Source organism: Micropterus salmoides, unplaced genomic scaffold, assembly GCF_014851395.1.
Source record: "Micropterus salmoides isolate LMB-PRFRI ecotype aquatic unplaced genomic scaffold, ASM1485139v1 Ms_hic_scaffold_1, whole genome shotgun sequence".
Taxonomy (NCBI): Eukaryota; Metazoa; Chordata; class Actinopteri; order Centrarchiformes; family Centrarchidae; genus Micropterus; species Micropterus salmoides.
In genome coordinates, this window is record NW_024040040.1 from 21137033 (window position 1) to 21162118 (window position 25086).

At 40.6% G+C, this 25086-nt stretch overlaps 1 protein-coding gene across 1 annotated transcript in view; it reads left to right on the forward strand.

The window, feature by feature from the left end:
- Positions 1-240: 240 nt before the first annotated feature.
- Positions 241-25086, forward strand: part of LOC119905292 (kinesin heavy chain-like) — a gene marked incomplete at its 5' end in the record, with an annotated part of 39083 nt that continues 14237 nt past the window's right edge. The window contains 20 exon segments of the mRNA XM_038722162.1: positions 241-328; positions 1394-1467; positions 2153-2257; positions 2497-2545; positions 2651-2706; positions 5033-5120; positions 5739-5863; positions 5946-6050; positions 6156-6304; positions 13515-13663; positions 15650-15831; positions 15996-16064; positions 16191-16397; positions 19166-19318; positions 19404-19601; positions 23355-23472; positions 23555-23637; positions 23755-23864; positions 24548-24649; positions 24734-24794. Coding sequence (XP_038578090.1) covers positions 241-328; positions 1394-1467; positions 2153-2257; positions 2497-2545; positions 2651-2706; positions 5033-5120; positions 5739-5863; positions 5946-6050; positions 6156-6304; positions 13515-13663; positions 15650-15831; positions 15996-16064; positions 16191-16397; positions 19166-19318; positions 19404-19601; positions 23355-23472; positions 23555-23637; positions 23755-23864; positions 24548-24649; positions 24734-24794 — 2271 coding nt within the window.

Consider the following 25086-nt stretch of genomic DNA (forward strand, 5'->3'; position numbering starts at 1 on the left):
TGGACATTTGGTAGAAAAAATTTTATTTTCTCAACTTTCTACCTCGTTTCAGGATGTTGGCCCCTTATCTGTAACATAAGACAGTCTGTTGGGGAGCAGTGGTGTTATGTTACCATTTTGGCATGTTGTTTTCTGTTGTTGTTTTCTGAAAATAAATCCTGACTTGCCAAGCTGTTGTTAGATGTCTTGCAATGTAATCTTGCTGCTGTTGTAAACGTGTCCTGTGTTGGTTTGAAACAGAGTAAACCCTATGTGTTCGACCGTGTGCTGCCTCCCAACACGTCACAGGAACAAGTGTACGACCAGTGTGCCAAACAGATTGTTAAAGGTATGAAGGTTTAAGCCTGCTGGGAGAAGGGAGGGGGGGCGGTGAAACAGTGTTCTTATGTAACTGGAATCTATTTTGCATCTGCACACAGACTTAATGCCCTCCATCTTTTCATCCTCAAGTCTCTTTTTTTGTATTTTACATAATAGAAAAGATAAAGGACTTTTTACCCTCATCGTTAGATTCTGCACATGCGTTACTGTTGTCAGTATCATCTCTGCTGCTTGAAGTTGGTTATTAGATTAGAGATAATGGTAGCAGTTATAGTAATAGTCATAGCTGTAGATTTGACCACCCCCATCAAACTTGGGCTCAACTCACATTTATGTCCTGTAAGATACAGACATTTGAAAGGCTATAGGTGGGACCCTTAATGAAGGTGTCACAGTTTCAGTTTCAGGAAACATTGACACACTAGTCGTGATCTGATGCCTACACTCTGCCATCACCTGTAAATATATTGTTGTTTTTTATTATTCAGTTTATCTGCTTGCAGAGAAAATACAGGTTTACAGAGATACAGAGATTCTATTATGCTTTTAAAGATGTTTTTAAAGATGTTGATTAAGGAAAACTTCTGAATTGCATATACTGGATGTAGTTGGAGGTTTAATTACTGATTTACTGATTTCTCTTAAATGATTAAATTTAAATGTGTGTTTAAATAACTAATAACTGATCAGTATTAGTTATCAATGCCTGAATCTTTTTTTTTATTAATACAGCCAAAAAAATACAAGACTCAGCTTGGACTTGATTTGAGGACTCAAAACTAGACTTGCACTTGATTCTAGAACTTAAGACTTGACTTGGACTTGCTGCACAAGACAGAGAAAACAGTGCTTCCATAGTAATAGTACTGGAAGTAGTATTAATAGTAGGAGGAAGATAAATGCTAAAATATCAATAGCTACTAATAGTAGCTTTAACACTAGTAATAAAGTAAATATGTAAAGCAAGCAGTTATTTACATGCTGGGTATTCACGTGTACAAGAAAGGTTCGAAAAAACACATAATTAATATTGCAGTAATCATGGAACAAACGTGTCTTTGTGTCCTTCCAGATGTGCTGGGCGGTTACAATGGGACCATCTTCGCCTATGGACAGACGTCCTCTGGGAAGACACACACTATGGAGGTGAGAGACTCTTTCAGTCCAGGAAAACTCTAACTTTTTGAAGAATACATTTAAAACGTTGGATTGTTGCCTCAGTATTTCAAAGCACAGAAACTCATCAGAAACATGGCATAGGTCGTTAGACAACTGAAAACTTTACTTTCACTTCAGTCTCATAAATCCAGTCGGATCTATTGTGTAAAGACTGGCAGTGACCTTTATTTTGAGCTTTCATCTCCAATCAGAGGATTAGAGCACAGCAGGCATTGTGCAACAGACAAGCTCGTACACTGGCGGAGATTCGAGGAATCAAAAGCCTGATAGCAGAGACTTTCTTGCTTCAATTCCTTCAAACACTGGTGTCCAAATTCACAAATTAAGTTTGAGTCATGGAAAGAGTAGAATTTTTAGCACAGACAGACTCTCCAACAGCCTCAGAGGAGATCAGCATCCTGCATTATCTGTCAGTAGTGGAAATAACTTAGCTTATAGACTAATCCACCAAGACAGCGGCTTAAAGCATCTATTTAATTCTCTGATCTGATCTGTGAGTCTGTGATGAGAAACCTCTGCATCACTGTCTTTATATTAAGTTTTAATTCCACCTTTGAACCCTGATGTTCCTCTTAAAGCTCCCCTCAAGTCGCTTCAAAGTATGACAAACATTAAAAAGCGTTCATCAATCAATATCCGTTGCTGTGTTCAGGGCAAGCTGCACGACCCCCAGCTGATGGGAATCATCCCTCGCATCGCCCACGACATCTTTGACCACATCTACTCAATGGATGAGAACCTTGAGTTTCACATCAAGGTAAAGAACTAAAACGACCACTGACTTTCATTAGCTTTAGAACAACCTACATGCATACAATGTTTTTAACATTGCACTCTTTATGTTTGAATACCTAAATTAGCTACATTATAAGAAACCAATACTTGGGCAAAGGATTCCAATAGTCGATGTTAGAAAATAACTGTATTTGCCTTAATGATTATGTTTGATAAGTGTTTGACATTAAAAGTTTGGAGTACCTCTGTTTCTGTGTGCAGGTCTCCTATTTTGAAATCTACTTGGACAAGATCAGAGACCTCCTGGATGGTAAATGAGACTATTTATCTCGAGTATAACATATAAGGTGATATTTAGATGATTATTGGAGTATCTTGTGTCATGTGACTTTGGTGATCTTTGTTCTATTTAAAGTGTCGAAGACTAACCTCGCTGTGCATGAAGACAAAAACAGAGTGCCCTATGTCAAGGTTGGTAATCTGTCCAGGACTCTGACAGGAATTCACATTATCTTTGATATCCTGGCAGCCAGATTTAAGACTCCCTTAAGACTGTGATTTCAGTAATATAATATATCAGAACTACCAGCAACAGATGAGCTCACACAGTGATGGTATCACTGTAATCTAATTGTGGCTTTCATTCATCACAACATATGATCCATTATAGACTGTGACAACTGGGGAATATGAAAAATTCAGTTAACAAAGCGTGCTGGAGCTTTTAACGGTATAAGTGATAGTTATTATGGCAGTGTGGATGTTTGAGCACTTGTTAGGACGTGTTATAAGTCCCAAAAGTGCTCAGAATGATGTTAAAATGTACCGTCTACATGTTCAGATGAAGCCCCAGAACAAATAAGTAAGCAGACCTTGACTTTAGATTATTTTGTCAACTGCTTAAGAAAAAAATGTCAAGCTTACATATACCATTACCATGTACATTAATGTTGATGGTAATGAAGAACCCTAACAGCAAGTTAGACCTGAAGCAAGACATCAGCATGTGATACTATATTGTGACTATATATTGTGAAATATATTTACCAACTTGTGATTCTTAACAATTGCCTTGTTTATATTTTTGGCATTGTGTATATTTTGGATCTGTTTATTGATATCTACAATTTTTTTCTACTACTTTGTATGGCACCAGCTGCACAACAATTTCCCTAGAGAGAAATAACCTTATCTTATCTTATTCAAACAGGAGAACTTTACTTTTGTCAAGTAAAACGAAGAAGAGAAGAATTCATTCGCAAAATAAAACACATTGTTTAATTCAATACCCTCAGAGGTTTAGCTGCTACAGTCTCCCTTGGTTTGGTATGACTAGTAGATTATGGTTGCCAATGTTAGTAAATTTTACATGGTTATTGCTGTATAACAAACATTACTGAGTTAGTTCTTTGACTTTACCCCCCCTCTACTTGCACTACTGCTACACTACACTCACCTAAAGGATTATTAGGAACACCTGTTCAGTTTCTCATTAATGCAATTATCTAATCAACCAATCACATGGCAGTTGCTTCAATGCATTTAGGGGTGTGGTCCTGGTCAAGACAATCTCCTGAACTCCAAATTGAATGTGAGAATGGGAAAGAAAGGTGATTTAAGCAATTTTGAGTGTGGCATGGTTGTTGGTGCCAGACGGGCCGGTCTGAGTATTTCACAATCTGCTCAGTTACTGGGATTTTCACGCACAACAATTTCTAGGGTTTACAAAGAATGGTGTGAAAAGGGAAAAACATCCAGTATGCGGCAGTACTGTGGGCGAAAATGCCTTGTTGATGCTAGAGGTCAGAGGAGAATGGGCCGACTGATTCAAGCTGATAGAAGAGCAACTTTGACTGAAATAACCACTCGTTACAACCGAGGTATGCAGCAAAGCATTTGTGAAGCCACAACACGCACAACCTTAAGGCGGATGGGCTACAACAGCAGAAGACCCCACCGAGTACCACTCATCTCCACTACAAATAGGAAAAAGAGGCTACAATTTGCAAGAGCTCACCAAAATTGGACAGTTGAAGACTGGAAAAATGTTGCCTGGTCTGATGAATCTCGATTTCTGTTGAGACATTCAGATGGTAGAGTCAGAATTTGGCGTAAACAGAATGAGAACATGGATCCATCATGCCTTGTTACCACTGTGCAGGCTGGTGGTGGTGGTGTAATGGTGTGGGGGATGTTTTCTTGGCACACTTTAGGCCCCTTAGTGCCAATTGGGCATCGTTTAAATGCCACGGCCTACCTGAGCATTGTTTCTGACCATGTCCATCCCTTTATGGCCACCATGTACCCATCCTCTGATGGCTACTTCCAGCAGGATAATGCACCATGTCACAAAGCTCCAATCATTTCAAATTGGTTTCTTGAACATGACAATGAGTTCACTGTTCTAAAATGGCCCCCACAGTCACCAGATCTCAACCCAATAGAGCATCTTTGGGATGTGGTGGAACGGGAGCTTTGTGCCCTGGATGTGCATCCCAAAAATCTCCATCAACTACAAGATGCTATCCTATCAATATGGGCCAAAATTTCTAAAGAATGCTTTCAGCACCTTGTTGAATCAATGCCACGTAGAATTAAGGCAGTTCTGAAGGCGAAAGGGGGTCAAACACAGTATTAGTATGGTGTTCCTAATAATCCTTTAGGTGAGTGTATGTTTTAGCATTCACCATGACCCTCTAATTGTCTTACATGGTCTCACTTCAAGTGCCATAATTCCAGTTAAACACCTAAATACATAGTCTTGATACAACTGTGAATCTTTCTCTTTATCTCTCAGGGTTGTACTGAGCGTTTTGTGTCCAGTCCGGAGGAGGTGATGGACGTCATTGATGAGGGCAAAGCCAATCGACACGTGGCAGTGACTAGTATGTATCTTTATACTGTATGTGTGTTTTCACATCAGCCAGTGACATCTTTCTCCCTGTTTTTAACTTGTCTTAAATATCCTTTACTTAAGTAAATGTACTAATACAACAACTAATCAACGGCAAGGAAAAAATTACAAGTACAAAGCACTGCATACAAAATCCTACTAAATAAAGTATCACGGCCCTCCAAAGGGTCACAAGATAAATCTGGAGGGGTCATAATTTGATTATTGAGGGAGGAAAGAATTAAAAACACAGTTCTGCTTCAAAAATGTGTTTTCATATTTTGGACTTTTCTCTAATCTTTGCTTTTTTGGTGGAATATTTGAAAAATTTTTCTCTGGGCTTTGAACAATTATTTAAGCTTTTCTTTCATGACAAAATGTAATCTGAAAAGAAACTATATATGTAACTATATAGCTGTCTCATAAATGTGGTGGAGTAAAAAGTACAATATTTCCCTCTAAAATGTAGTGATGTAGAAGTACAAAATATCATGGAAGTACCGTACTTGGTACTTACTCTCCATTACTGAACTGTACTTACAAGGAACCAGACTGAAACACACAGAAATTGCTGTAGACTAACTGAAAAGCTTTTTTTCTCCTCTTCTAGACATGAATGAGCACAGCTCTCGCAGCCACAGCATCTTCCTCATCAACATCAAGCAGGAAAACATGGAGACGGAGAAGAAACTGTCGGGGAAGCTCTACCTGGTCGACTTGGCGGGCAGTGAGAAGGTCATTCTTAGTGAGATCAGAGAGATGGAGTTAATGTTAAGTGAAAGTTGATGTGAAATCTTTATGTTGGCTGTTTGAACAGGTCAGTAAGACAGGAGCAGAGGGGGCTGTATTGGATGAGGCCAAGAACATCAACAAATCCCTGTCAGCGCTGGGAAACGTCATCTCAGCTCTAGCCGAGGGAACAGTAAGCTGCTCATAGTTACCTCTATTGGCACATATCTGAAGAATCTTAATTAAATGCGGTGCAAATTTCAAGAAGTTCGTAGACAGTGATACATTTATTTTCCAGAAAACCCACGTGCCGTACAGAGACAGTAAGATGACTCGGATCCTGCAGGACTCTCTGGGGGGAAACTGTCGCACCACCATTATCATCTGCTGCTCGCCGTCCGTCTACAACGAGGCCGAGACCAAGTCCACACTCATGTTTGGACAGAGGTACCTATAACTTCTTCTTTCTTTCTTTATTTTGTGTGTTCCTTCAAACATACAGCTCCTCAGTATTGACCGGGTGATGAGTGGCTCACAATTTGTTTTTTAAACATGCTCTTAAGTCATTCGACCTTATCTTACTTTAAACAACTTTTGCATGCTTTCAGGTAAAAATTGATTTTTCAGTCTAAATATGTGTTGATCCGTTTTAAAGTAGATGAAATATCTAAATACTAGAGTGTTAATTTAATAAGCAGTGAGTTTGTTGGTTCATGGTGAGTAGTTTTGTTTACAGTTCTTATGGCACTTTTGAAGTATGAATATTGGATAGTAAGTTATATATGGAACTATAATTGACCATAAAGTATAAAGAACTTTAAAGAAACTTGATTTAGAAAATCCTTAATCTTCTACAGTATAGTGTTGCAGGGATGGTGTATTTTTGTAATCCAACCCAGACGTTAGCATCACCCTGATGACAACCTTGATGACAACCTCATTGACAGCCTCTGTAGTCTCATTTAGCCACTTCTTAGCAACCGCCTAGACACGTAAAAGCTTCACACTTCAAGAATGGGACATTTACTGACAAATTTTATGTCGTTGAACAAAACATGAACATGTCTGTGACCTTATTTCAGGCATAAAACCAAAAACCTATAAAAAAAACCCACTGGTTCATTGCTGTAGCATTCTATTGCAGTTGGCTATTTTGCTTTGATGTAATTTATGTTGTTTCCAGCATAGTTCTTTAAATAAACACTGTAACACCAGGCTGGAAAGCGTTTCAGTGTCTGTTGCACTCTCCCAGCATCGCCGAATGATGTAATTAGGTGATAATAATAAAATAATACATTTTATTTATCGGCCCCTTTCAAAACACTTAAGGTCATCTTATAAGACAGAATGAAATACCAGTGTAGCGATAAATTAATAAAATTAACAAAAACTAAATTACTGTGGTGACTCGTTAGAACTGTAGCTGAAACCAGCTCCCAGATGGCTTTGAGTTTCCCACAGTGCATCTGGGTTTATTTCTATTTATAAATCCCAGTGATGAAACCCTCCAAACCTTGTTGTAGTAGTTGTTTTTGTTGTTGTTTTCGTCCTGGCACAGCAGGCGAGGCTCATGTTGCCTTAAAATAAATGATAATCCACAATAGTGCACTTTCTTTGTACACCCTGTGATTTCTAGTTGAAAGTTAGTGGAAGTCTGTTGTGGTTTTTTTAGAGAAAAATCCAGCTGTAAAAAACCTTTCTCGGCCGAGTCTCAGGTTCAGACTGATCATATAATAAACCATGAAGCAGCAGCAGTGACGGGGAGATCGATGATGCTCGATTACTGTGCAGCCAGGAAATGAGATTTGCACCTTTAGAGGAAAGGTCTCTGGCAGAAAACAACAGACTCACACAGTTTATGTCTATTTAAACTGGATGTCCATTGCAACAGCCAAGTGAATGTGATAAAATGATAAGGTAATTTACCGGATAGGTCTGGTGAAAAGATAAATTAATAAAAAGGATTCGAGGAAACGAGGATTCTTTGTTTTTACATACTGGAACGTTTGACTTCTCATAACTGCTTTGTTGGAACCTTGAAGAAAAATGACTATACTTACGTTTCATATAAAATTCTACACTAAAAACTCAAACCTGAACATTTGAAATCCATTGTTATTGTTAAATCTGGTGTTATATTTCTTCTAAAATATATTACATGCCATAGAACAGCAGCAAGAGAAAAATAAGTGAACTTTAGTGCCACAGAAAGCATCCCTTTTGCTACAGTAAATACTACACCAAAAGCTACAACACTTTATGGCAGTTAACAGTGTGTTTGATGTTATGCAAAAAAAACAATTCAGCAAAGTATTTTAATTCAATTCAATTCAATTTTATTTATATAGCGCCAAATCACAACAACAGTTATCTCACAGCGCTTTTTATAAAAGAGCAGGTCTAGACCGTACTCTGTGATGATATTTACAGAAGCCCAACAGTTCCCACCAAGAGCAAGCACTAGGCGACAGAGGCAAGGAAAAACTTCCTTTTAAGAGGCAGAAACCTCGAGCAGAACCATGGCTCAGGGTGGGCGGCCATCTGCCTCGACCGGTTGGGGGTGAAGGAGAGAGAGAGAGAGAGAGAGAGCAGGAGAGGAATAGAGAGAAAAAGAGAGGGATGTAAGGAGAGAGAGAGGGGAGGGAGGCAGCCTTCACAATATACACACAGAGGTACAGACAGTGAAGGTGATGTTGCTATAGACTAAATGAAAAATGGTACAGATATTTATAATAGTGTTAATGGTAACAATCGTAATGTTAATGATTATAATAACAATAATAACAATTAGACTAGCAACAATAGTCGTTGCAGCAGAGGGTGTCGAGCAGGAACACGGGGGCAGCAGGTGACCCGCAACCACAGATCCAGACTCCACAGCTCCAGAGCCAGAAAACCTGCAGGAAGTGATAGGAGAGAGGAGAGAGATGAGAAAGCACAAGACTACCAGAAAGGGGAGAAGTTGTGTTAGTAACATGCAATAATGGGATGAGGTTGCATACAGAGGGAGAGAAAATAGAGGAGAGAAGAGCTCAGTGCATCATGGGAAATCCCCCGGCAGTCTAGGCCTATAGCAGCATAACCAAGGGATGGTTCAGGACTCACCTGAGCCAGCCCTAACTATAAGCTTTATCAAAGAGGAAAGTCTTAAGCCTACTCTTAAATGTCGAGATGGTGTCCGCCTCCTGAACCCAAACTGGAACCTGGTTCCACAGGAGAGGAGCTTGATAGCTGAACGCTCTGGCTCCTAGTCTACTTTTGGAGACTCTAGGAACCACAAGTAACCCTGCATTCTGGGAGCGCAGTGCTCTGGTGGGGTAGTAAGGTATTATGAGCTCTTTAAGATAAGATGGTGCCTGACCATTAAGAGCTTTGTAGGTAAGAAGAATGATTTTAAATTCTATTCTGGATTTTACTGGGAGCCAATGCAAAGAAGCTAAAACAGGAGAAATGTGATCTCTTTTCCTGGTTCCTGTCAGAACACGTGCTGCAGCATTCTGGATCAGCTGAAGAGTCTTAATGGACTTTTTCGAGCAGCCTGATAATAAGGAATTGCAGTAATCCAGCCTAGAAGTAACAAATGCATGGACTAGTTTTTCTGCATCATTTTTAGACAGGATGTTCCTGATTTTCGCAATATTACGTAGGTGAAAAAAGGCGGTCCTTGCTTAATGTGAGACTTAAACGACATGTCCTGATCAAAGATAACTCCAAGATTCCTCACAGTGGTGCTGGAGGCCAGGACGATGCCATCCAGGGAAACTATATCTTTAGATAATGCGTCACGGAGGTGCTTAGGCCCCAGAGCAATAACTTCAGTTTTATCTGAGTTTAACATGAGAAAATTACAGGTCATCCAGGTTTTAACATCCTGAAGGCACATTTGAAGTTTAGCTAACTGATGAGTTTCATCTGGATTGATCGATAGATATAACTGAGTATCATCTGCATAACAATGAAAGCTTATGGAATGTTTCCTGATAATATTGCCTAAAGGAAGCATATATAAAGTGAAGAGGATTGGTCCGAGGACAGATCCTTGAGGAACCCCATGACTAACTTTGGCATGCATGGAGTACAAACTGAAATCGATCTGATAAATAGGACTTAAACCAGCTTAGAGCGGTTCCTTTAATGCCAATGAAATATTCCTGTCTCTGCAATAGGATCTGATGGTCAATGGTATCAAATGCAGCACTAAGATCTAATAAAACCAGTACAGAGACAAGTCCTTTGTCTGATGCAATAAGGGGGTCGTTAGTAATTTTCACCAGTGCTGTCTCTGTGCTATGATGAGCTCTGCCAGTTGAGGGCAGGTCTTGGTGAATTTTGTCTCTAATAGCTAGAATTTTATCATTAAAGAAGCTCATGAAATCGTAACTACTGAGAGCTATGGGAATACTTGGCTCAATAGAGCTGTGACTCTCTGTCAGCCTGGCTACAGTGCTGAAAAGAAACTTTGGGTTGTTCCTATTTTCCTCTATTAATGACGAGTAGTAGGCTGCTCTAGCATTACGGAGGGCCTTCCTATAAGTTTTAAGACTATCATGCCAAATTAAACGAGAATTTTCCACTTTGGTGGAACGCCAATTCCTCTCAAGTTTCCGCGATATTTGCTTTAATTTGCGAGTTTCAGTATTATACCATGGAGCTAACCGTCTTTGTTTTAGTATTTTCTTTTTTAGAGGGGCTACAGAGTCGAGTGTCATTCGCAGCGAGCCTGCAGCACTATCAACAAGATGATCGATTTGGGAGGGACTGAAACTAGCATAGGAGTCCTCCGTTACTTTGTGACTAGATAATGTATTTAGAGCTGATGGAATCGCATCCTTAAATTTAGCTATAGCACTATCAGACAGACATCTTGTATAGCAATTTTTGCCCAATGGCGAGTAGTTCAGCAATACAAACTCAAAAGTTATCAAACAGTGGTCGGACAAAGAGGGATTCTGTGGGAACACCACTAAATGTTCAATTTCAATACCATACACCAAAACAAGGTCGAGGGTGTGGTTAAAACAGTGAGTCGGTTCATGAACACTCTGAGAGAAGCCAATGGAATCTAACAGAGAGATAAACGCAGTACTAAAGCTGTCATTCTGAACATCCACATGAATATTAAAATCCCCTACAATAATAACTTTGTCCGTTTTAAGGACTAAAGTTGGCAAAAACTCTGCAAATTCAGATAAGAATTCAGAATACGCGCCAGGTGCTCGGTACACTATAACGAAGAGAATTGGTTGCAGTGATTTCCAACTTGGGTGCGAAAGACTAAGAACAAGACTTTCAAATGAGTTATAGTTTGGTTTAGGTTTAGAGCTGATTAATAGGCTAGAGTCGAAGATAGCTGCAACTCCACCTCCTCGGCCTGTGCCTCGAGGAATGTGAGTATTAATATGACTGGGAGGGGTGGATTCATTTAGGCTAACATATTCTCCATCACCCAGCCAGGTTTCAGTAAGACAAAATAAATCAATATCATAATCTGATATTAGTTCATTTACTAGTACACCTTTAGAAGAGAGAGATCTGATGTTTAAGAGTCCACATTTAACTCTCCTATTCATTTGCACTATTGCTCTTGTGGTTTTAATTTTTATGAGGTTTTTATGCACAGGTCCTCTTCTGTTTACCTTTTTAAATAATTTCGATGGTCGGGGGACAGACACCGTCACTATAGGATTTTCACTAAGTAACTCCTGAAATGGAGGAGCAGAGAAGTGTGTTAGACTACGACTCTGTGTAGGGTTTTGGGTGGGTAACTGCTGAAAAAGAAGGGCAGAGAAGTGTGTTAAACTGCGACTCTGCCTCCTGGTCTCAACTCTGGGTTGTCATGGATTTGGTCCACTGATAAACTTGGCCAGATTTCTAGAAATGAGAGCTGCTCCTTCCCAAGTGGGATGGATGCCGTCTCTCCGAATCAGACCAGGTCTTCCCCAGAAAGTCTGCCAATGATCAACAAAGCCCACATCGTTTGCTGGACACCACCTCGACAAACAGCGGCGGAATGACGACATGCGGCTATACATGTCATCACTGGTCAGATTTGGCAGGGGTCCAGAGAAAACTACGGTGTCCGACATTGTTTTTGCATATGTACACACCGACTCAACATTAATCTTAGTGACCTCCGATTGGCGTAACCGGGAGTCATTACCGCCGACGTGAATAACAATCTTACTGTATTTACGTTTATCCTTAGCCAGCAGTTTCAAATAAGACTCAATGTCGCCCGCTCTGGCCCCAGGGATGCACTTAACTATGGCCACTGGCTTCGCTAAATTCACGTTTCTCAAAATGGAGCTGCCAATGATCAGAGTTGGTTTCTCAGCGGGTGTGTCGCTGAGTGGGGAAAATCTGTTAGAAACGTGAACAGGTTGATGGTGCCCCGTGGACTTTGAATGCTTACGACTATTCCTCCTTCGGACAGTCACCCAGCCCCCCTTCCTGGCTGCACAGGGGATGCCGGGGGACGGCTACCACAGGCTAACTCAGGCCGTTCCGCACCGACTACCGGGGACTGGCTAGCTACAGTAGCTAAAGACTGATCTACCAAGGTGCGGAGCCGGACTTCTAAATCACTGAGCCTCGCCTCCATGTCTATAAATAAACTACACTTATTACACGTACCATTACCACTAAAGGAGGCAGAGGAGTAACTGAACATCTGACACACCGAGCAGGAGAAAGTAGGAGAGAGAGAGGGAGAAGGAGAAGCCATCGCTAGCTGCTAAGCTAAAGTCGCTAACGGCTAAGCTAAAGTACTGTAGTGTCAGTTACCAAAACTTTAGAACAACTATGAGATTGAACAGCAGTCACTAAAAGATGGAAAGAACTGTGAGTGCTTAGGCAAAATTACTGTAAAGAATAAGTGTTTAGCGAACAGTTGGCTGCTGTAATCAAACAAATGTAACTGTTATTTAGCGAGAGCAGCGCAACACGGTACCAACACACAAGCACTGGAAACGGAAATGAGTCGACACGCTTACCGCAGTACGTCAGCAGTCAGCATTCGATGTAGCGTTTTATTTAAAAATTGGAGTATTTATATAATATTTTTGTAATAATATTTGTATCTTGGCATTTTTTAGTGGTAGTTTTTGGCAGATGTGAGAGTTCAAACTTGAACAAAAGCCCTTTTTTTCATTTGACTTCATAAGGAATTCTACTTCCTGTAAACACTTACCTGTTGTCACTTTTGAAAATCAGATGCCGGTTTGTGGCCCTTGAAAACATAACCAGTATGTTATGTCCTCAACCAGTTGGGGGGTCTAAGTTGTAATAGTAATCATAGCAATAGGACTAATAATAATTATTGTAACCGCAGGCATCGAGCAAGAACATGGGGGCGGTAGGAAGCCTGTAACCACAGATCCAGAATCCACAGGTCCAGAGCCAGAAACACCTGCAGAAGTGGAGTTAGTTACATGCATTAATAGGATAAGAATGCATACAGATGGAGAGGGAGAGGAGGAGAGAGGAGCTCAGTTTTTCATGGAAAGTCTACTGGCAGTTTAGACCTATAGCACCATAACTAAGGGAACACAATAAATGAAAATAGCAATATAGGTGGACTGTGGGTGTGCAGAGGGGCTTTAAAATAACTTTTCAGCTTCCAAACAAACTTTACTCTGTACTGTCTGTTTCTGTTTAGAGCAAAGACCATCAAGAACACAGTGTCGGTGAACCTGGAGCTGACGGCCGAGGAGTGGAAGAAGAAATATGAGAAGGAGAAGGAGAAGAACAAGAGTCTGAAAAATATCATCCAGAGGCTAGAGGCTGAACTCAACCGCTGGAGGAACGGTGAGATAACATGACACTGTTAGAAGAAATCACTAAATAAATAGTTTTAGAAAGGTGCTGGGTCATTATGAACCTCCAGAAGAGCATCAGGTCACCTGTTCATAGACACTGGAACTCTATTGCAGTCATTCTGCCAAAAATCCTCACTGTCAACATCCTGCAGATAAGAGGTCAATTACAACTTCATTGTACCTCTAACATCATTAAACAGTAGATCAATCACATACCAGTATTTACATTTACAATTATAGCTTATATTTAAACACACCATCAGGGGCATTATATTGTCTGATGTTTGGTATTGTCCTCTTCTGAGACTGCAGTGTCTGTTTCATCCTCGCCCTTTTTTCCATCTCTGTTGCATGGTAACCTGTCACTCTACTTTTTCCTCTTTGCTTTAATGTCTCTCTCTCCTCCACTCTCTCTCTCTCTCTCTCTCTCTCTCTCTCTCTCTCCTCTTTTAAAATCCCCTCATGGATGCTGATATCACTCCCCCTCCTTAGCAACAAATCAGCTCAGCTGCACACACACACACACACACACACACACACACACACATTATGCTGATGCAGTGTTTCTGACATGAGTCAGCCTCTGGCTCCATGCCAAGCCATTTAAACAGAGCAGCTCACCTTTTCAGTCTGTCCTGTTCTCCATCTTCTCATTTCCTGATGACTTTATTACAGCATCAATTCTTTATCTAAGTGAAGTCATTGTGCTGCTAGAAGGCTTTTTACAACAAAACATAACCACAGGAGGACATGATGATATGACAGTATATTTGATACAGTATGATACGTGTGAAATTATCTGATGTGACTGATCTGATGTGACTAAGCAGATTGTCACAGTACTAGTGGGCATGGCCGGATTAACCTTCATATTTCGCCCGTGGCAAAAATATGTTGTTGGGCCCCTATTGACCCCTACTATACATGGCAGTTTCATTATTTCCCTTTATTTTTTATCAGTATTTCATTATTCAAATGTACCTGCTTCTCAAATGTAAATATTTGATAGTTTTTTTAATTTACCATAATAAACTTGTAAATCAAAATAAACATTTTGGGATTTTTGACTGTTGGTCAGATAAAACAAGCAATTTGAACATGTTAACGTTGACAAATAATTATCAGACTTATTGATAATGAAAATAAGTTGTTGGTTGCAGCCTTACAGTACTCCTCTGGTGGAATAATATTACCTTTTTTCTGTTCATTATTAACTGTGCCTTAATTAATTAAGTAATTAGCACACAGGTAATTACTGTGTTGTCACTGTGTTAAAACAATGAAGGTCTTTTTGACACAGGGTCCCTCTACGAGACCAGGGCTGCAAGATGGAGGATAGGGGTTGATATTGTACTTTAGTAGTGCAAATTAAATAAATCAGTTCACCTGACACCACCAACAGTTCTAAATTATCAGAAAGGTTTTATTTCGGGAAGTTTGATAACGTGTATCTGTACTGTTATGACCTGGCTCAAAAGGCCACAACAAAAGGGAGACACACCATGGTAAAAGTTTAACAAAATATGTTTATTTAAACCAAAATTAACCAAATTAAGAAGTATTTCAAACTAACATTAAAGTATGAGGTATGTACTCATGTGTGAAGGTGTTGCAAACAAGACAAATACCACAACGCAACAGTCCAACCAAAGAAAACCAAACTAAATGAAAAACCAGGGAGCCGGCCGCAGGGAGGTCTGATCTGGTCTTGACAGCAGCTACCTTTGCCGAATGAGAAAACAGTCCCAAATACTCTACAGGGCAATTAGCCCAGGTGCCCAGAGCCACTGCAATCAGCTCCTCCTCCACGAGAGAGAGAGAGAGACAGGCCACACTCACTCATGACCCCACAGGGCGTCACAGTACAAACTGGTAGGCTAACATTAGCATATTTGTAGAAATTTGTGAGACCACCGTGTGTTTTATTAAATGCATGGATGAGTTAAAGATGTAAGTCCATGAGTCCATGTTACAGGGGAGAACGTTCCTGAGGAGGAGCAGCTGAGCTCTAAAGACCAGAAGAGCGTCGAGCCTTACGACAACACTCCCATCATCGACAACCTGCTGCCGGCTGGAGGAGGTGTCTCGGTCACCAGCGATGAGCGGAGAAAATACGAGGAGGATGTCAGCAACCTGTACAAACAGCTGGATGACAAGGTGGGGAAAAAAAGCCAGATTAACTGAAATAAGGAAAGACATCACACCAATGTTAATTCACTGTAAATAAGATGAATAAGATAAAGGCTAAAAACTCTGTTGTTGTCCTGTCAACAATTTTTCTGCATAGTTATTACTTTGATTTACCCTAAATATTTCTACAGGATGATGAGATCAACCAACACAGTCAGCTGGCTGAGAAACTCAAGGAACAGATGATGGACCAGGAAGAGGTTTGTCTCCAGAACATTATTTTTTTTGTTTTGTTATGTCAGTCTGTAGGTATGCAGGTTTACCTTAATATCCATGTGTGTATGTCACATTTTTCATGTGTTCACTGCTGCTTTATGTCTTCCCAGCTGCTGGCGTCAACACGGCGTGACTACGAGAAGATCCAGGAGGAGCTGTGTCGGCTGCAGACGGAGAACGAGCTGGCCAAGGAGGAGGTGAAGGAGGTGCTGCAGGCCCTGGAGGAGCTGGCCGTCAACTACGACCAGAAGAGCCAAGAGGTGGAGAAGAAAGATCGAGCCAGCCTGCAGCTAGCCGAGGAGCTGCAGCACAAGACGGTGAGTGGACTGCACAGAGGTTGCTGTGATTTTAATTTTGTATCCTGATATTTCAGGATTTTGATCAAATATGGGAAAATGCCATAAGGACTATGTTTCTCATCATGCAACACAAGGGTGGCAGGAAATTTATTTCACTTCTTTATGTGCCATCACTTGTAAAACTGTGATTGCTTTGGAGGAACAGTGCCCTCTTCCTGCAGCTGTAGATCAGTGCAATAATTCTAATCCAGGAGATAATTTTAGTTTATAGGAGGTTATAATAGTATAACAGCCTAGCAATAATAACTTTTTACTTGATACAAAAATTCTCATAAAATAATAAGTATTCACCAACACATAAGAATCAAGTATTGTGTTAATAATTCATATATATATCAAGTTATCAAGGTAGTTTCTTTATTATTATACAACACAAGGTTGTATAATGAAAATAATGTTTGTAGTTTGCTCATGCTACACACACAGGTACTTAACAGATAATTAAATGTATATTAAAATACAGTAGTGTATAAAATACAACAATATGTACAGTTATTTACACCCAGAACATTCTGCAGTGCATTTTATATACAGTGTATATATAGGGTGAAGATGTGAATAGGTGAAATTCAGGACAGGGGAGTTGGGGGTGGGCGTGGCCTCCAGTAGGGGAGACCGGGTATGGTTGTAACATGGGGAGAGTTGTAACAACACCAATTCCACCAAATGGAGATAAGATAGGAGTTAGGTGATCATTTCAGTATTTACCTACTTCCTCCCAGATCAAGCATGGGTGGTTATCAAGTCTGGAAAGAGGTGCATTCAGAATATATATAGAAAAATTATTTTGAGCTAAGAAAGTAAATTTTTTGACCAAGTTTAGTTGTTTAGTATCTATACTATTGCAGATAGAATTGTTTGACTTATATTAGATTGAAATATGACCAGTACTCCCCATTCACATGTTGAACACATGTTGGTGTGTGTATCATCACTCGACCTTTTCCATACTCGGTCTCTGCCGGTGGAGAGGGTAGAAAAGCGAATGGGCAGCTTGTGAGAAGTGCCTGTGCGCAAAAAAAGTCCCGGTACGCCAAAGAGTAAAATGTAGAAGTGCTGGTATACATACTGGTGAATACCGGCCCACTTCAAGCACTGACTTTGAATCTGAATAAGAATATACACACATTGACATACACCTATTTTTAGTTAGACCTAAGGATGTACAGATATGTTCTTTAATTAGGAACATTTTAGTAGTATTTATTAAGTATACTTTTAAGTAAGTTTATTCTATAGATAAATTTACATACATATACTGTTCATGCACGTGAGTCATCAGACAAAGACTGTCACAGCAAGAGTGAAACATTGTTCTTTGATATCACTACCTGTTGTGGAAGCTTTTCATATAGTGTGGCATCTATTTTTGATTCTTTTGTGTGATTGTTACAACTTACCCCAGCAAGTGTTACAACCTACCCCGCTATTGGGGTAGGTTGTAACAAGGGAACACATTGCATTTGACATCAACTCACGAAGTCTGTGATATTCTTGTAGAGGATTGAATTGGTGCCATTTGTAATGAACATATGTGGGAACTTTGTATAAAAATTTGAGAAAAAAATGTATGTTCCTTTCATCAGATCTCATCTGTCTGCACAACGCGCATGTCAGATCTCTCCTTCTCCGTGGCTTCCTGCAGCTACACTTCCTTTGTCCTCACCACTGTAACTTCCACTATGTTCATTTACACTAGAAAACCAAAAGCAAGAAACACATATAAATGCTCTGTACTTGTATAGCGCCTTTCTAGTCTTTTCGACCACTCAAAGCGCTTTTACACTACATCTGCATTCACCATTCATACACTGAGCCTAAGTGCTCAAACAGAAACTAACATTCACACACATTCATACAGCCGCCAGGGGCAATTCGGGGTTCAGTATCTTGCCCAAGGACACTTCGACATGCAGCCTGGGGGAGCTGAGATTGAACCGCCGACCTTCCAATTAACGGCCAACCCGCTCTACCTCGTGAGCCACAGCCGCCCACACATGTCTCTTTTTGGCTGTAGCAACACTGTTGACACAATGTCCAGATACCCTGCAGTTCCTACTGTAGCCAACAGAGAGCCCATCTGTGGGTAACACCTAAAGAATGTTTCACAACAATCAGTATTTAAGTTTTTTTTAGGGTATAACTAATCAAAACTCAGGTTTAGTCTAATTTTCGGGACAAGCAAGACAGGAGTGGGGACAACTGTTCGTAATTTAGGATTGATTTTTGGGGGGTCTGGTCGACCTATATACTGTAAATACATATTTCCTACATATTTCATTTCTGTACTGTAAATGAAGGAGCAACAGGTTTGCCATTTTGCTGCTTATGTGTAGAAGATATGTTATTGAAGATATTATTTTTTTATTTTTTTTTTTATTTTGAGCAATGATTTAATCAATTACAACTACCCTAAAATATGTTAAATATCCTTATTTAGAATGGCAGGTTGGATGGGGAGTCCATCCATCCAAAAATGGATTAATGAGGAAAAAAATGTATCAGTAAAATATGTATAAATGTGTGATTAATGAGTAAAAATGCGTTAAAAAAAACAAATAACTGCACATATATTGTACAAAATTACAAATAAAAGTTCTAGACTTGCCCTATTTATTACTAGTCAGTGTCCAGTACTGCAAAAGTAGCACTTTGCAGCAGTTAGTTTAGTATCTTACATTCATAAAACACGCTGACAGTTTTACGTGTGAGTGTGTTTCGTATAGGCGCTGCTGTTGGCGGTGCAGAGGGAGCTGACTCAGCTGCAGGAGCTGAATGGCCTGCAGAGGAAGAGAGCCGCCGAGGTCCTCAACCTGCTGCTGCGAGACCTCAGCGACATTGGCGCCATCATCGGCACCAGCGACATCAAAACCGCCGCAGTGAATACAGACACACACACACACACACATTCACTCACATACACTCACCCATCATAACCCTACCCCTAACCCCCTCCCCCTTCAGTCCTCAGAGACAAAGGGGAATGGCTCAGCGGTGGAGGAGGAGTTCACTGTGGCTCGCCTCTACATCAGCAAGATGAAGTCCGAGGTCAAGTCTCTGGTGAATCGCAGCAAGCAGCTGGAGAGCGCTCAGGCCGACGCCCACCGCAAGATCCAGGCCAATGAAAAGGAGCTGGCATCATGTCAGCTGCTCATCTCCCAGGTAACCATCACCTAGGTAACCATGGCTGCCTGATATCTATTGTTCAGACAGCTGCAGTTCCTAATTTGAGGTTCAGGGACCCCTGGGCTTCATAATCTAACATGATGAGGTTTAGGCCCCGATGTTGCATTAGAATTTTATAATCCAAACTCTGTATTTGCTTTTTATTTGCTCCACTTAAGTTAGTTTGTCAATCCAAGAGGCCATTTTTAGGGCCTGAGCACGACTGTGCGAGGTCCCTATTGAATTTGTAAAGATTATTAGGGCCCGAGCACGACCATGAGAGGTCCCTATTGAATTTGTAAAGATTATATATATACAGACGTGCTCAAATTTGTTGGTACCCCTCCACAAAAAACGAAGAATGCACAATTTTCTCTGAAATAACTTGAAACTGACAAAAGTAATTGGCATCCACCATTGTTTATTCCACATTTAATAGAAATCAGACTTTTCTTTTGATTGTTTATTCAACATAATATTGTAAATAATAAAACAAATGAAAATGGCATGGACAAAAATGATGGGACCGCTAACCTAATATTTTGTTGCACAACCTTTAGAGGCAATCACTGCAATCAAACGTTTTCTGTAGCTCTCAATGACACCTCTGCACCTGTTAACAGGTAGTTTGGCCCACTCTTCCTGAGCAAACTGCTCCAGCTGTCTCAGGTTTGATGGGTGCCTTCTCCAGACTGCAAGTTTCAGCTCTTTCCATAGATGTTCGATAGGATTCAGATCAGGACTCATAGAAGGCCACTTCAGAATAGTCCAACGTTTTGTTCTTATCCATTCTTGGGTGCTTTTAGCTGTGTGTTTTGGGTCATTATCCTGTTGGAGGACCCATGACCTGCGACTGAGACAGAGCTTTCTGACACTGGGCAGTACGTTTCGCTCCAGAATGTCTTGATAGTCTTGAGATTTCATTGTGCCCTGCACAGATTCAAGGCACCCTGTGCCAGGCGCAGCAAAGCAGCCCCAAAACATAACCGAGCCTCCTCCATGTTTCACTGTAGGTATGGTGTTCTTTTCTTTGAAAGCTTCATTTTTTCGTCTGTGAACATAGAGCTGATGTGACTTGCCAAAAAGCTCCAGTTTTGACTCATCTGTCCAAAGGACATTCTCCCAGAAGGATTGTGGCTTGCCAATATGCATTTTAGCAAATTCCAGTCTGGCTTTTTTATGTTTTTCTTTCAGAAGTGGAGTCCTCCTGGGTCTTCTTCCATGGAGCCCACTTTCGCTCAAAAAGCGACGGATGGTGCGATCAGAAACTGACGTTCCTTCACCTTGGAGTTCAGCTTGTATCTCTTTGGCAGTTATCCTTGGTTCTTTTTCTACCATTCGCACTATCCTTCTGTTCAATCTGGGGTCGATTTTCCTCTTGCGGCCGCGCCCAGGGAGGTTGGCTACAGTTCCATGGACCTTAAACTTCTTAATAATATTTGCAACTGTTGTCACAGGAACATCAAGCTGCTTGGAGATGGTCTTGTAGCCTTTACCTTTACCATGCTTGTCTATTATTTTCTTTCTGATCTCCTCAGACAACTCTCTCCTTTGCTTTCTCTGGTCCATGTTCAGTGCGGTGCACACAATGATACCAAACAGCACAGTGACTACTTTTCTCCATTTAAATAGGCTGAATGACTGATTACAAGATTGGAGACATGTGTGATACTAATTAAAGAAACTAATTAGTTTGAAATATCACTATAATCCAATTATTTATTATCTTTTCTAAGGGGTACCAACAAATGTGTCCAGGCCATTTTAGAATATCTTTGTAGAATAAGCAATAATTCATTTCTTTTCACAGCTTCTTTGCTTTATTCTATGACATACCAAAGGCATGCAAGTATACATGATAAAATAGCTTTTAATTTCATCACTTCTCAGGAGGAATGAAGCATTATTTCAATGAGCTGTAAGGGTACCAACAAATTTGAGCACGTCTGTATATTTTTTTTCTGCAAAGTAAGCTCCATTTTGGGGACCTGAGCATACTCGAAAACTCACCAAACTTGGCACACATGTCAGAACTGGTGAAAAATTTCGTATTTTATGGGTTTCGCGCATGGGCGTGGCAAAATGACTCGCTAGCGCCACCTAGAAAATTGGAAAAAATTAGCCCCCGCCGCACGTTCAACCTACATGCACAAAATTTTCTGGAGACATGTATCATATCAAGACACACAAAAAAGCCTCAAGAACCCATACCCTAAACTCAACAGGAAGTCGGCCATTTTGAATTTTACGGCCATTTTTTGATGATTTACACACTTCGTACTTTAACGAACTCCTCCTAGGGATTTAGTCGGATCGACGTCAAATTTCTGCTGTGCCTTCTAAAGGCATTGACGATGAAAAGTTGTGCTATTTGCGAGTTTTCGTCAATGGACGTGTCCGTGGCGTCGATGATTCGCCATGAAACAGGAAGTTGTTGTAACTTCAGTGTACATGCTCACATCTGGACCAAACTGTACATGTAGGATGAGAGTCCCGCCCTGAACACATGTACATGCCGACATTCACCCACAGTCATAGCGCCACCTGCTGGCAACAGGAAGTGACGTTTAACGAAGCAGCCCCCGCTGCACGTTTCACCTACGTGCACAAATTTTCTGTAGTGCGTGTATCTTGTCCAGACGCAAATGTAAATGCTCCGTACTTGTATAGCGCCTTTCTAGTCTTTTCGACCACTCAAAGCACTTTTACACTACATCTGCATTGTACTTTAACAAACTCCTCCTAGGGATTTAGTCCGACCGACTTCAAATTTCTGCTGTGCCTTCTAAAGTCATTGAAGATAAAAAGTTGTGCTATTTGCGAGTTTTCGTCAATGGCATGTCCGTGGCGTGGCGTCAAAGATCAACTCTTCACCATGACACAGGAAGTTGTTGTAACTTCAGTGTATATGCTCACATCTGAACCAAACTTTACGTGCTTGATAACTCTCCCACCTCGCAGACATCTACACACCAATACCGATTTATATTCATAGCGGCAAATGCTATGTAGCTCCACATAGGGGACACAGGAAGTGACATATAGCACCTTCATGCAGCGTCGGAACTGCGTAGCAAATTCACAGCCGCACCGGCAGAGCTCCAGAATATGCAACTCGGCCGGCTCACACCCGGACGCGCTACAAGTGCAAGGGCCAGCCCAACGCTGCTTGCAGCTTTAATTGTTATTATTGTACCTGTACATCAAAATTAAAGATGTATTCTGTATATTTTATACTCTGTGTCTGTGGAGACACTGGGATCTTGACTAGAATTTAAAATAATTTTGTGCTAAACAATGTTGAACTTCACGAAAGCATTGGTAATCGTCCCATTGAAGCATCAGAAGGTAAAGAGATTAATTTCACTATTATTTCATTGATTTACATGACTTGACCTACTCATATTTTGTATGCAATTACAGTCACAGTTATAAATATCAATACTGTGTCCTATCTAACTAAAACAAAAAAAACAATACTAATACCAACATTCTTATGGTAAAGTTGCTGATTGTGAATACCATTACCATTTTCAGGTCAGCATTTAGACCAGGCCACAGTACACACTACAATCACTTGTACTCACTTTTAGTAGTAGAAATGAGCAATTTAAATCTAAGTTGGAGAAAACTGAGAACAAGACTTTAGACTGCAGAGTGACTTCAAAACAAAAGAAAAGGACAAACTTTTCTCCTGCTATGTTTTTGGCATACAACTCATGGTGTTTTTGTTGTCCCCTCTTTTTCCAGCACCAGGCCAAGATCAAGTCTCTGACTGACTACATGCAGAACATGGAGCAGAAGAAACGGCAGCTCGAGGAGAGTCAGGACGCTCTGACCGACGAGCTGGCCAAACTGCAGTGTCAGGGTCAGGACACAACAAGACAAACACCACAACCTCTTACAAAAACTAACTTCCTACCTAAATGGTCTTCTTTGTTGGTTCTCAGAGAAAAGACACGAGGTGTGTAGGGAGGAGAAGGAGAAGGAGAAGGAGGACATCAGCAGACTGGATGGAGACGAGGACATTAAGGTGAGGACAGGTGGACCGGAAGATTACCACAGTCTGTTCACAGCTGGAAAGTGCAACAGTGAAATGACGTAAATGAGTGTGTGTCTCTTATGTGTGTTTTCTGTCTGCCTCCTCCAGAAAACATTGGCGGAGCAGCTGGAGCACCACAGGGAGGCTCATCAGAAGCAGCTCAGCCGCCTCCGAGATGAGATCGAAGACAAGCAGAGGGTGCTAGACGAACTCACAGAGTAAGGAAACATCAGAGATGAATTTATTATTTGTTACCTTTTTATAGAATATTATAGTATTTTAGACCCCTAGGCCACCAGGATGCACCCCTCCACAAAATATTAGTCTTTGTATATGGATTGTATATTAATGGTATTTGCAGTGTAAACCACATGTGTTTTACAAGGTTTTGGAAATGGAGTCAAGATTTGAAATTGTTATACCTTTTTCGACAAACACAAAGTACAGGATATGTAATAATATCTAAAAAGTAGGAGATCCAGTGTCATCCCTCCGTTCAGCACAGAGGATTTCTTACACGTGGTTCAGGGTTTTCAGCTGATTTCTACTCAATTGCATTTTAAAAGAGAGGCCGTTGAGGAGAAGATAACGCTCAGAGAACCTGTGTGTGTGAAGTGAAGCTTAGTGAATAAGCTGCTGCACGGAAGTCATTAACTTGAGGGTTCAAAGTGAGTTTCCTGTCTTGGGTTTTAAAAGATTCAAGATCAGTGATTTTCACGTTTAAGACTTCTGAGAATTACTTCAGTGTGTTAAGAAGCTCTACTTAAATGTGGGACTGATTTTAAAGTCCAGAGCTACAGAACTCAGGAGTTGAAATAGTGTTCCTTTTTCATTTTCATTGATATTTTATTTTTGGGTTGAAACAGCTCTTTAATTATTGCCATTTCTCTCCCTCTCACAGTCTAAACCAGGGTCTCTTACTGGAGCAACAGAGACTCATGTCGGACTACGACAAACTGAAGGCTGAAGAACAGGAGAAGGATGCAAAGCTACAGAAACTCATGTAGGTACCAGTGAACCACTGGCATCTAACCACACTGCTATTGATGCAATACAGGTTGAGCAGCTTTGTCTGTTTTCTGTCCAGACTGCTGAATGAACAGAGCGAGCAAGCCAGAGAGGACTTGAAGGGCCTGGAGGAGACAGTGGTGAGTGTCTCTATGAAGGTTCATGGGTTCAAAGAAATGCTGTCTGCTAAATGATCTTATTGGTAATTGGCTGATTGTCATCCAGGTAGCTGGCTGCTGACATGTTATACTGTTGGTCTTATTAACGACTTTGCTTTGGACAATTACATTTGTCCTCCACTGGAGAACGAATCAATATGGAGTCTGTCAGATGTCTCTCAGTACCAAAGTTGTTTGTCATTTTTGTTGAGTTATCAACAAATGAAATGTTTGCTTTCTAAATTCACTATGAGAAGCAACTTTAAAATCAGGA